Genomic DNA, 13,345 nt, shown 5'->3' with positions numbered 1-13,345 from the left:
TAATTGATGTATAGGTGAGTGTTCAGGGTTGCTTGTAGCTTGATGCTCTTCTCTACTGGAGTAGGTGGTATAGTCCGCTACACACACACGTTTATTTTACTATCCTTGTGGGGACCAAAACATTTATTCCCATTCAAAATCCTATTTTCCCTAACCTTAATTGTAACCCTAAATTAGCCATTTTCCTTGTGGGGACCAGCAAAACCAAACAAACACACACACACACACACACACACAGGTCAAGTGTAAAGTGGACTTAAGGTATAGGTTGGTGTAGTTAGTTAGTAGGCCTATGTAGTGTCAGTTGTGTTAGATAATTTGGTCTAGGTTGCTCAGTGGTGTTATGTCGCTCCCCAGTGGTTGGTCTAAGATAAGACAAAAATATGAGGGGATATCCTTTCTCTTTTGATAATTATGCTGGCAGCACCCCAAACGGAGATGCAAAAACACAATTCCTACAGCAGAGAGGTTGTCTTTGAGTCAGAGATCCAGTGAAGTAGTGCCAGGTCTGGTCTGGTGTGGTGTGGTATACATACATCTATGAGTGATGGTGTGTGTGTGATTGTGCATACGTGTGTGTGTGTATTAGAACCTATCACAGGAGGTTGGTGGCACCTTAATTGGAGAGGAGGGGCTCATGGCAACAGCTGGAGCGGAATGAGCATCAAATACAATAAACACATGGTTTCCAGGTGTTTGATGCCGTTCCATTGGCTCCGTTCCAGCTGTTATTATGAGCCGTCCTCCCCTCAGCAGCCTCCACTGGTACCTACGTCTATGTGGACTGTGAAGACAAGCAGCCAGTTTAGCCGACTGACACACGTCCTTCAGGAAGTCTTCACAGGAAGGGTCCGACATCTGACCTCAGCCTCACCCAGCTGCTGCTCCATGGCACTTCCTGTCAGGAACAGGAAGAGAGTTCAGAGGTTAGAGGTCACACAGAAGCCCAGTCCAATGATGTTGTAGTTTCACGTTGTGTCCGTGTGTGTGTGCGTCGCTCACCTTCTCTGTCCCCAATGTGGGGCAGTCCGCTCTCCGTAGCCACCGCCTCCTTGACAACCGGCATGGTTTCCTTGACGACCATAGTTTCCGGCGTCCATGCCTCTCTGAGGGCGAGTAGAGGTGGGACTCAGAACAGGAGTAGGTGTGGCCGAATGGAGGGAGCAAGAGAGAGGAAGAGGAGGAGGGGAAGGAGGAAGAAGAGGAGGAGGGGAAGGAGGAGGAAGAGAAGGAGGGGAAGGAGGAGGGAAAGGAGGAAGTGTTCAACTGTTTCTCTCTCAATGTCTTCCTCTCACTCCGACGCTCATAGACAGTGGAGACAAAATATACTTTCTTACATGACACATCCGGTCTCAATGTCATGTCATTCCTTTCAACGGTATATAAGACTACAGGGAAATCTGTTGTATGTGAACAGTGCAACAGCTAAAACGTTGACTTGAACTAGTTTGGTCATATTGAATTAGGTTGTCCTACCTCACAAAAACAAACTGATTTTACAACAACCACTAAGGCTCTTACTAATCTGGTTTTTACAATCTCACATTCAATCTATCACTTTACCAGAGTGAGAAAGCAGCCAGTGTGTGAATGTCCCTTTAAACTCTCTGGATTAGAAACGGAATGTTGGAACTATGATGTCATAATGGTTAGAACTTGCTCTCTGCTGTGTCCTTTGGAATAGAATGTTGTTGTGACTCATAGAATGTCATATCATAACAATCTATAACCATGCAGTCACAGCAGGTAGAGTGAAGATGTGATGATGTCACAATGGATGGGCTGTTCTGACCAATCCAAGCCATGGTTGCCTTGTATCAGCAAGTGAGAGAAGAAGAAATCGGTAGAAAAACAAAGTCTCGTTTTTTTCACAAATGTTTACTACAAAACAGATTATAAAATGTTGTGTATATTTCATAATTGCATTATTTATTGGAAAACAGATACCTCAGAGAATATATTCTCTTATGATGATTAAACATACAAATCTTTCCTGCTAATGTATTTTGATTCACAGTACAATGATGGACAGTTGCGGTGCGCTTGATAGCTAAAGAGCACCATCTTGTGGCGAGTTATTAGAAGTACAAGAAGCAAGAGCTAATCAAATCATTTTACATTTACATTTTAGTCATTTAGCAGACGCTCTTATCCAGAGCGACTTACAGTTAGTGAGTGCATACATTTTTCAAATCAAGTCCATTGGTGAAATAAATCCCAAACACTTAATTATTGGTACGATCCCAAACTTTTCCCTAGTTATAGCTGCGTCCTGAGGCGATTCCTCATCGGCTGCTGTTAAAAGGAGTGTTTGTAGAAGACGTTTGCGTTGTCGGCGTAGTTGAGCGTTACCGTGGCGCCCACGCTCTTCGCTCCGAGACCCGCGCCGCCTAGCGCCGACCCTGATGACTGGCTCAGGGTCAGGAGGTTGTAACCGTGGAAACGACCCCTGAAGGACTGCGTGGACGCCAACTCCGCCAGGACCTGTGTGAAACCTGCCGACGAGACGGTTAGAGTTGAGCTAGACTGAAGATAGAGATTAGCTGAACCCAATTATTTATATATACACTACATGACTGACAGGGGGCGCTGTTTTGAAGCCATCACACCTCCATCTTGGCACTCCCTAACCATTTAAAAAAGCAATAGAAATTGCATTTATAAATGTCTACATTTGTTTTTGCAACATTTACACTATTACAGACACCTTAGTGCATACTGTTAAATTATATTATGTTAGCTAAACATACAAATAAAAAAAACACACTACATTTACATTTTAGTCATTTAGCAGACATGCGCCAAACCCAGATTAGTACGTCGGACTGCCAGATAGTGAAGCGTGATTCATCACTCCAGAGAACGTGTTTCCACTGCTCCAGAGTCCAATGGCGGCGAGCTTTACGCCACTTCAGCCGACGCTTGGCATTGCGCATGGTGATCTTAGGCTTGTGTGCGGCTGCTCGGCCATGGAAACCCATTTCATGAAGCTCCCAACGAACAGTTATTGTGCTGACGTTGCTTCCAGAGGCAGTTTGGAACTCGGTAATGAGTGTTGCAACAGAGGACAGACGATTTTAACGCGCTACGCGCTTCAGCACTCAGCGGTCCCGTTCTGTGAGCTTGTGTGGCCTACCACTTCACGGCAGAGCCGTTGTTGCTCCTAGACATTTCCACTTCACAATAACAGCACTTACAGTTGACCGGGGCAGCTCTAACAGGGCAGAAATTTGAAGAACTGACTTGTTGGAAAGGTGGCATCCTATGACGGTGCCATTCTACTGCATATGGAGATTGCATGGCTGTGTGCTCGATTTTATACACCTGTCAGCAAAGGGTGTGGCTGACATAGTCTAATACACTAATGTCCACATACTTTTGTATATATAGTGTCTATACCAGGGCTCTCCAACCCAGTTCCTGGAGAGCTACTGTCCTGTAGGTTTTACCTCCAACCCAGTTCCTGGAGAGATACTGTCCTGTAGGTTTTTGGAGTGAAAACCTACAGGAGGGTAGCTCTCCAGGAACAGGGTTGGAGTGAAAACCTACAGGAGGGTAGCTCTCCAGGAACAGGGTTGGAGAGCCCTGGTCTATACAAATGTTTTCTTTAAAGTATAATTTATTTAAAGTACTAATGTTACTGTCCCCCACTACAAAAACTAAATACTTAAATAGATGTAATTTTGTCCTTGAAACATTTTAATGAAATATTGTAGAATTCCATTTATTCCTATTGAGGACTGCGTCTTCTGAGGAGTGCCAATATGGCCGACCAGTGGCTTCAAAGCCTCTCATTGGCCAATACATAGCATCAGCAATATCAGCAATCCAGTTTATATAGTGTCATTTTGACATCCAAATGTTGGAAAAAAGCCCAGATCTGTTTGTGCCATCATCCCACTCCTTGCCATTCCAATCATGTTTAACATGACAAGGAGTGGGATGTTAGCACAAACAGACTAGTACCCAGGCTAGGAAATCCTGGCATAACAGCACATTTTGACAACAGACTGGACTCTTCCACACTGATCCAACAACACAGTCAGTTATAACCCACCTGGCTTCAGCAGCTCCCAGCTCTTCCATACTGATCCAACAACACAGTCAGTTATAACCCACCTGGCTTCAGCAGCTCCCAGCTCTTCCATACTGATCCAACAACACAGTCAGTTATAACCCACCTGGCTTCAGCAGCTCCCAGCTCTTCCACACTGATCCAACACACAAGATTGGTAGTTCACCTGTCAACAGAGGCTGATGTAGGGAGACAGAGAGACGAGAGAGGGGGAGGGAGAGACAGAGCGTGAGGGAGGGAGGGAGAGAGACAGCGAGGGAAAGACAGCGAGGGAGAGAGAGATAGGGGGGGAGGGATACAATATCATACGACATCATATAAAAGGGTAAAAGTACAGTGCATTCGGAAAGTATTCAGACTCCTTGACTTTTTCCACATTTTGTTACGTTACAACCTTATTCTAAAATTGATGAAATGATTTTTTTTAAATCATCAATCAACACACAATACCCTATAATGACAAAGTGAAAACAGGTTTGTAGAAATTTTTGCAAATGTTTAAAAAATAAAAAACGGATACCTTATTTACATAGGTATTCAGATCCTTTGCTATGAGACTCGAAATTGAGCTCAGGTGCATCCTGTTTCCATTAAGCATCCTTGGGATGTTTCTACAACTTGATTGGAGTCCACCTGTGGTCAATTTAATTGATTGGACATGATTTGGAAAGGCACACACATGTCTATATAAAGTCCCACAGTTGACAGTGCATGTCAGAGCAAAAACCAGAAGGAATTGTCCGTAGAGCTCCGTGACAGGATTGTGTCGAGGCACAGATCTGGGGAAGGGTACCAAAATATGTCTGCAGCATTGAAGGTCCCCAATAACACAGTTAAATTGAAGACATTTGGAACCACCAAGACTCTTCCTACAGCTGGCCTACCGACCAAACTGAGCAATCAGGGGAGAAGGGCCTTGGTCAGGGAGGTGACCAAGAACCCGATAGTCACTCTGTGGAGATGGGAGAACCTTCCAGAAGGACAACCATCTCTGCAGCACTCCACCAATCATTAGGGTAGAGTGGCCAGACGGAAGCCACTCCTCAGGAAAAGGCAAATGACAGCCCGCTTGGAGTTTGCCAAAAGGCACCTAAAGACTCTCAGACCATGAGAAACAAGATTCTCTGGTCAGATTAAACCAAGATTGAACTCTTTGGCCTGAATGCCAAGTGTCAAGTCTGGAGGAAACCTGCCACCATCCCTACGGTGAAGCATGGTGGTGGCAGCATCATTCTGTGGGGATGTTTTTCAGTTGCAGGGACTGGGAGACTAGTCAGGATCGAGGCAAAGATTAATGGAGCAAAGTACAGAGCGATCCTTGATGAAAACCTGCTCCAGAGCGCTCAGGACCTCAGACAGGGGCAAAAGTTCACCTCAAATAAAATAAAATCTTCTAACAGGACAACAACCCTAAGCACACATCCAAGACAACGCAGGAGTGGCTTCGGGACAAGTCTCTGAATGTCCTTGAGTGTCCCAGCCAGAGCCCGGACTTGAACCTGATCGAACATCTCTGGAGAGACCTGAAAATAGCTGTGCAGCAACGCTCCCCATCCAACCTGACAGAGCTTGAGATGATCTGCATAGAAGAATGGGAGAAACTCCCCAAATACTGGTGTGCCAAGCTTGTAGCGTCATACTCAAGAAGACTTGAGGCTGTAATCGCTACCAAAGGTGCTTCAACAAAGTATTGAGCAAGTGTAAAGGGTCTGAATACTTATGAAATGGTGATATTTCCGTTGTTATTTTTGTTGTTGTTGCAAAAACCTATTTTTGCTCTGTCATTATGGGGTATTGTGTGTAGCCTGATGAGGAAATTTTAGAATAAGCTGTAACAAAATGTGTAAAAAGTAAAGGGGTCCGAATACTTGCCGAATGCACTGTATATGGGTACAATGTGTGCGTGTCTGTGCCTCACCTGTTGCGCTTTAGGTAGCACAGCCACTATGTGCTGGGCCAGGACCTTGCCTGCCTGGGTGAACACATGTTGACACAGAGCATCACCAGCCGCAGCCCCTGTAACTCACCATAATCAAGGTTTACAGATGAATACAAAATATCTATTATCGGATCTGAGGTTGATTAAACCCATGCAATACCGTGACTCCGGTCCAAACACTTATGCTGTTGGGAGAGTGAAAATAGGAGGAAAACAAACCTAAAGCTAATTTCTGGCAGAGCCCAGCAAAGTGAGACTTCTGGAAGTTTCTGTAGAGATGAGGGAGCATCCCCATCAAGTCTGATACCTGGAAGAACAGAGAGAGAGAGAGAGAGAGAGAGAGAGAGAGAGAGAGAGAGAGAGAGAGAGAGAGAGTCAGATGAACTAAATCAAATCAAATCACATTTTATTTGTCACATGCGCCGAATACAACAGGTGAAATGCTTACTTACAAGCCCTTAACCAACAATGCAGTTAAGAAAGAAAACCAAAAAGAATCACAAAAAAATACAATATAAAATAATAAGAAATAAAAAGTAACAAATAATTAAAAAGCAGCAGTAAAAATAACAATAGCGAGGCTATATACAGGGGGTGCCGGTACAGAGTCAATGTGCGGGGGAACCGGTTAGTAGAGGTAAATGAGGTAATATGTACATGTAGGTAGAGTTATTAAAGTGACTATGCATAGATAATAAACAGAGAGTAGCAGCAGTGTAAAAGATGAGGGGGGGGGGGGCAATGCAAATAGTCTGGGTAGCCATTTGTTTATATGTTCAGGAGTCTTATGGCTTGGGGGTAGAAGCCGTTTAGAAGCCTCTTGGACCTAGACTTGGCGCTCCGGTACCACTTGCTGTGCGGTAGCAGAGCGAACAGTCTATGGCTAGGGAGTCTGGAGTCTTTGACCATTTTTAGGGCCTTCCTCTGAACCGCCTGGTATAGAGGTCCTGGATGGCAGGAAGCTTGGCCCCAGTGATGTACTGAGCCGTACGCACTACCCTCTGTAGTGCCTTGCGGTCGGAGGCCGAGCAGTTGCCATACCAGGCAGTGATGCAACCAGTCAGGATGCTCTCGATGGTGCAGCTGTAGAACCATTTGAAGATCTGAGGACCCATGCCAAATCTTTTCAGTCTCCTTAGGGGGAATATGTTTTGTCGTGCCCTCTTCACGACTGTCTTGGTGTGCTTGGACCATGTTAGTTTGTTGGTGATGAGGACACCAAGGAACTTGAAGCTCTCAACCTGCTCCACTACAGCCCCGTCGATGAGAATGGGGGCGTGCTCGGCCCTCTTCTTTTTCCTGTAGTCCATAATCATCTCCTTTGTCTTGATCACGTTGAGGAAGAGGTTGTTGTCCTGGCACCACACGGCCAGGTCTCTGACCTCCTCCCTATAGGCTGTCTCGTGTCGGTGATCAGGCCTACCACTGTTGTGTCATCGGCAAACTTAATGATGGTGTTGGAGTCGTGCCTGGCCATGCAGTAATGAGTGAACAGAGAGTACAGGAGGGGCCTGAGCACGCACCCCTGAGGGGCCCCAGTGTTGAGAATCAGCGTGGTGGATGTGTTGTTACCTACCCTTACCACCTGGGGGCGGCCCGTCAGGAAGTCCAGGATCCAGTTGCAGAGGGAGGTGTTTAGTCCCAGGGTCCTTAGCTTAGTGATGATCTTTGAGGGCACTATGGTGTTGAACGCTGAGCTGTAGTCAATGAATAGCATTCTCACATAGGTGTTCCTTTTGTCCAGGTGTGAAAGGGCAGTGTGGAGCGCAATAGAGATTAGGTTACCTTAGTGTTCTTGGGCACAGAGTCATTTAGGCAGGTTACCTTAGTGTTCTACAACTCAAACATAATGTATATTGTGTTTACTAGACGATTTATAAGTGACAAGTGAATGGCTTGTCACTTAATTCACATTGCTTCCTATTTACCTCAGCAGCATAGCAGGTATTTATATAGTAGTGTCATACTGTTACCTTATTAGCATAGCAGGTATTTATATAGTAGTGTCATAATGTTACCTTATTAGCATAGCAGGTATTTATATAGTAGTGTCATAATGTTACCTTATTAGCATAGCAGGTATTTATATAGTAGTGTCATAATGTTACCTTATTAGCATAGCAGGTATTTATATAGTAGTGTCATAATGTTCCCTTATTAGCATAGCAGGTATTTATATAGTAGTGTCATAATGTTACCTTATTAGCATAGCAGGTATTTATATAGTAGTGTCATAATGTTACCTTATTAGCATAGCAGGTATTTATATAGTAGTGTCATAATGTTACCTTATTAGCATAGCAGGTATTTATATAGTAGTGTCATAATGTTACCTTATTAGCATAGCAGGTATTTATATAGTAGTGTCATAATGTTACCTTATTAGCATAGCAGGTATTTATATAGTAGTGTCATAATGTTCCCTTATTAGCATAGCAGGTATTTATATAGTAGTGTCATAATGTTACCTTATTAGCATAGCAGGTATTTATATAGTAGTGTCATAATGTTACCTTATTAGCATAGCAGGTATTTATATAGTAGTGTCATAATGTTCCCTTATTAGCATAGCAGGTATTTATATAGTAGTGTCATAATGTTCCCTTATTAGCATAGCAGGTATTTATATAGTAGTGTCATAATGTTACCTTATTAGCATAGCAGGTATTTATATAGTAGTGTCATAATGTTACCTTATTAGCATAGCAGGTATTTATATAGTAGTGTCATAATGTTACCTTATTAGCATAGCAGGTATTTATATAGTAGTGTCATAATGTTACCTTAATAGCATAGCAGGTATTTATATAGTAGTGTCATAATGTTACCTTATTAGCATAGCAGGTATTTATATAGTAGTGTCATAATTGATATTATGTTTTCATAGTGTTGTGGACCAGGTTAGAGTTAGTAGATAAGTGGCTTGGTGAAACAGAGTCTGCATTGCGTTATGTCAAAGGAGATCACTGATGTTTATGATAGCATGATTGATGGACAGGATATAATGACTTGGGGTAAAGGGTAATAACATCAAAGAAGGGAGTGCCCATTGATGGTTAACAGATGTTCGTGAAGAAACGTATAACAGAGTGTATATAAGATGAGATATATTCTTTGTTCTAAGTGAGTTCGGAATAGCAAGAGGCAGAGCCCTGTCCTTCTGTTATAACGAACCATGGTAGCTATTAAATACTTATAGGAACTCTCCATCAAAAGTGTCTAAGTATATCCTTACATCCTCGATTACTTGATACCCGAGAAACTCATCATAACAATAATGTTAGCTTATTAGCATAGCGTCATGTCTTTCCTCCCCCTTTACTATTAGCAAGCGTGCGGAATGTCATTCACCAATTCACTTCAGCCTATGAGCATGGCACACTAAGGCAATTCCAACTCACTTGCTGATTAACCAATGGACTCACAGGTGCAATAATCACTTTCTTTCCTTTCAACCAATGGGCATAAATCTAGGGGAGTATATATATGTCAACTCAAACCTTTTGTTTCCCACTTGCTCTTTTGCAGCAACAGTCTTCCAACAACCTTCCACCTCCCCACCACCAACTGAAGGACTATCATCGGAACCTCGTTTAGGGCAACCGGTCATCAGCATCTGGTTCTGAGGGACATTCCTTGGAGACGAGGCCTACCCCCAAACTATTCAATGAAATTCCATATTGCATTCTGTCTCTGTTGTCATTCAGTTAAGCCTGTCCTCAATTGAATTTCCTGTTGTACTTCCTGTTGACCTCTCACCTGGAAGTACTCCTCCATGACCTTCTTCACGTGAGTGACATCATGAGGGGGCGTGGCCAGGTTGTCTTTGGCATCGAACACCGTCTTCACTGCCAGGTGGGAGATCCAGAACGCTGACGGAGAGAGGGAAGAGAATTCAACGGCTAAAAGGGCTGGAGAAAGCGAGACAGTAGGATGAATGGAGGAAAAGAGTGGGAAAACAGAGAGGTGACCATGAGAGAAGAGAGGAGTTGTATCAGTTTATTGGACTTCTGTTTATGTGGATTGTTGTCGTCATAGCTACCTGACCCTTCGTCCCCCATCATATGACCCCAGCCTCCACAGCCGACCTGACTTCCATCTGGGTTCACCAGCTTACAATTAGAACCAGTCCCACTGATTAACACTATACCTCCTATAGGGAGAGGTAGAGAGAGATGGAGGGAGGAAGGGAGGTAGAGAGAGATGGAGGGAGGAAGGGAGGTAGAGAGAGATGGAGAGAGGAAGGGAGGTAGAGAGAGATGGAGAGAGGAAGGGAGGTAGAGAGAGATGGAGGGAGGAAGGGAGGTAGAGAGAGATGGAGAGAGGAAGGGAGGTAGAGAGAGATGGAGGGAGGAAGGGAGGTAGAGAGAGATGGAGGGAGGAAGGGAGGTAGAGAGAGATGGAGAGAGGAAGGGAGGTAGAGAGAGATGGAGAGAGGAAGGGAGGTAGAGAGAGATGGAGGGAGGAAGGGAGGTAGAGAGAGATGGAGGGAGGAAGGGAGGTAGAGAGAGATGGAGAGAGGAAGGGAGGTAGAGAGAGATGGAGGGAGGAAGGGAGGTAGAGAGAGATGGAGGGAGGAAGGGAGGTAGAGAGAGATGGAGGGAGGAAGGGAGGTAGAGAGAGATGGAGAGAGGAAGGGAGGTAGAGAGAGATGGAGGGAGGAAGGGAGGTAGAGAGAGATGGAGGGAGGAAGGGAGGTAGAGAGAGATGGAGAGAGGAAGGGAGGTAGAGAGAGATGGAGGGAGGAAGGGAGGTAGAGAGAGATGGAGAGAGGAAGGGAGGTAGAGAGAGATGGAGGGAGGAAGGGAGGTAGAGAGAGATGGAGGGAGGAAGGGAGGTAGAGAGAGATGGAGGGAGGAAGGGAGGTAGAGAGAGATGGAGGGAGGAAGGGAGGTAGAGAGAGATGAAGGGAGGGAGGTAGAGAGAGATGGAGAGAGGAAGGGAGGTAGAGAGAGATGGAGAGAGGAAGGGAGGTAGAGAGAGATGGAGAGAGGAAGGGAGGTAGAGAGAGATGGAGAGAGGAAGGGAGGTAGAGAGAGATGGAGAGAGGAAGGGAGGTAGAGAGAGATGGAGGGAGGAAGGGAGGTAGAGAGAGATGGAGAGAGGAAGGGAGGTAGAGAGAGATGGAGAGAGGAAGGGAGGTAGAGAGAGATGGAGGGAGGAAGGGAGGTAGAGAGAGATGGAGAGAGGAAGGGAGGTAGAGAGAGATGGAGGGAGGAAGGGAGGTAGAGAGAGATGAAGGGAGGGAGGTAGAGAGAGATGGAGAGAGGAAGGGAGGTAGAGAGAGATGGAGGGAGGAAGGGAGGTAGAGAGAGATGGAGAGAGGAAGGGAGGTAGAGAGAGATGGAGAGAGGAAGGGAGGTAGAGAGAGATGGAGGGAGGAAGGGAGGTAGAGAGAGATGGAGAGAGGAAGGGAGGTAGAGAGAGATGGAGGGAGGAAGGGAGGTAGAGAGAGATGAAGGGAGGGAGGTAGAGAGAGATGGAGAGAGGAAGGGAGGTAGAGAGAGATGGAGGGATGAAGGGAGGTAGAGAGAGATGGAGGGAGGAAGGGAGGTAGAGAGAGATGGAGGGAGGAAGGGAGGTAGAGAGAGATGGAGGGAGGAAGGGAGGTAGAGAGAGATGGAGGGATGGATGAAGTTATATTACACAGTTATATGACGACAGTGAACATTCCTTTCAACAATAAAGCGAAGGACACCACACCCAGATTAAAGATTCACTTCTGATGCTGGCTATTGATCATATTAAATCATTCTTTCAAATCCTAATTGATCACTTTAAATAAAGTTATGTTAAAAAGATGATTCCGTTACCCTGGTCGCTGGCTGTTGCCATGGCACCGATGGCATCTGTGGTGATGTAATAGTCACTGCTGAGTTTAGGAAACCTCTTCTTCATCTCACAGATGATCTTGTCTATAGCATCTTTCTGTTCTCCTCCGCTTAGAGACATTCCCTGGGAGACCAAGATATTACAAGTTGTAATAATAGTTCAGTTAAGCCTACTTAGTAAAGAGGCAATTACACGCTAACGGAATTGCGCTGAGACTCAGATTCTTCACTTAACAAAAACCACTGATTTCAAATTTTAACAAACCATACAACTCTATGCACAAGGACTATTTTAAACAATTTACACCGAATATTTTACAAAAACACATTTACTGGAAGAACTGCGCAGATGCAAAGTTTGGTAAAATAATATCGGTAAAATCTCCCTCCGTGTTTTTATGTGACCACGTTTTCCCAAAACTCATAAATATCTGCTCTGAATTAAGATTCAAAGATGTCTGCAGAAAGAATGGGGAGTCAGCTATGGCATGACAACTTGAGTTTTGAAAAAATCTATTTTGGTTATTGAACTACAGTAAGTGAAGTGTAACAGAATTGTGGTAATGGAATGACATCATGGGTACCTGATCTGTACTACACAGAAATGCATAATTATGGATATTAATGTCTTTCTCTTAATGGTGATTTATCCTAAATAGGGGGTTATGTGTGTGTGTGAGAGAGAGAGAGAGAGAGAGAGAGAGAGAGAGAGAGAGAGAGAGAGAGAGAGAGAGAGAGAGAGAGAGAGAGAGAGAGAGAGAGAGAGAGAGAGAGAGAGAGAGAGAGAGAGAGAGAGAGAGAGAGAGAGAGAGAGAGAGAGAGAGAGAGAGAGAGAGAGAGAGAGAGAGAGAGAGAGAGAGAGAGAGAGAGAGAGAGAGAGAGAGAGAGAGAGAGAGAGAGAGAGAGAGAGAGAGAGAGAGAGAGAGAGAGAGAGAGAGAGAGAGAGAGAGAGAGAGAGAGAGAGAGAGAGAGAGAGAGAGAGAGAGAGAGAGAGAGAGAGAGACTTTTCACCATCTCGCTTTGACCACCAGATTACAGAAATACAAACAACAGAGTTATCCGCTGAACATAACAGTATGCCAGTGGAAGGGAGGACAGTAGCAGGTGACCCAACTGGGGTTGGTGACTACTATGATTTCCTATTGTAGCCAAATCAATTGCAGAAATTCTGTTACTGATTTGCTAACAGAATTTACTTTTAATAATTCATACACAAAATCTATATCAGTAAAAACACTATAACTAATTGATAGGTATACCTTTACTTGTTACTTCTGTGAATTTTCATTATCCTCCCTCTTCACGAGGGAGAGAAATTAGAAAATATCTTAAAGATATTAGGGTTTTTGGTAACGGAATTTCAAGGCACAAGGCAATGTTTCTTAAAGTTACAGAAGGGGCAATGTTTCTTAAAGTTACAGAAGGGGCAATGTTTCTTAAAGTTACAGAAGGGGCAATGTTTCTTAAAGTTACAGAAGGGGCAATGTTTCTTAAAGTTAC

At 44.4% G+C, this 13,345-nt stretch overlaps 1 protein-coding gene across 3 annotated transcripts in view; it reads right to left on the bottom strand.

Annotated features, from left to right (window-relative positions):
- Window positions 1-1,859: 1,859 nt before the first annotated feature.
- Window positions 1,860-13,345, bottom strand: part of nagk (N-acetylglucosamine kinase) — a 14,117-nt gene continuing 2,631 nt past the window's right edge. For all 3 annotated transcript variants that reach the window (XM_041872206.1, XM_041872205.1, XM_041872207.2), the window contains 7 exons: window positions 11,828-11,969; window positions 10,057-10,167; window positions 9,774-9,886; window positions 6,234-6,321; window positions 5,994-6,091; window positions 4,182-4,254; window positions 1,860-2,495 (listed from right to left, as the gene is read on the bottom strand). In XM_041872206.1, the coding sequence (XP_041728140.1) occupies window positions 2,299-2,495; window positions 4,182-4,254; window positions 5,994-6,091; window positions 6,234-6,321; window positions 9,774-9,886; window positions 10,057-10,167; window positions 11,828-11,969 (822 nt within the window). In that variant the 3' untranslated portion in view covers window positions 1,860-2,298. The remainder of the gene's footprint in view (window positions 2,496-4,181; window positions 4,255-5,993; window positions 6,092-6,233; window positions 6,322-9,773; window positions 9,887-10,056; window positions 10,168-11,827; window positions 11,970-13,345) is intronic.

Source organism: Coregonus clupeaformis, unplaced genomic scaffold (assembly GCF_020615455.1).
Source record: "Coregonus clupeaformis isolate EN_2021a unplaced genomic scaffold, ASM2061545v1 scaf0090, whole genome shotgun sequence".
Taxonomy (NCBI): Eukaryota; Metazoa; Chordata; class Actinopteri; order Salmoniformes; family Salmonidae; genus Coregonus; species Coregonus clupeaformis.
The sequence above is the reverse complement of the archived record's forward strand: the minus strand, read 5'-3'. Positions and strand labels throughout refer to the sequence as shown.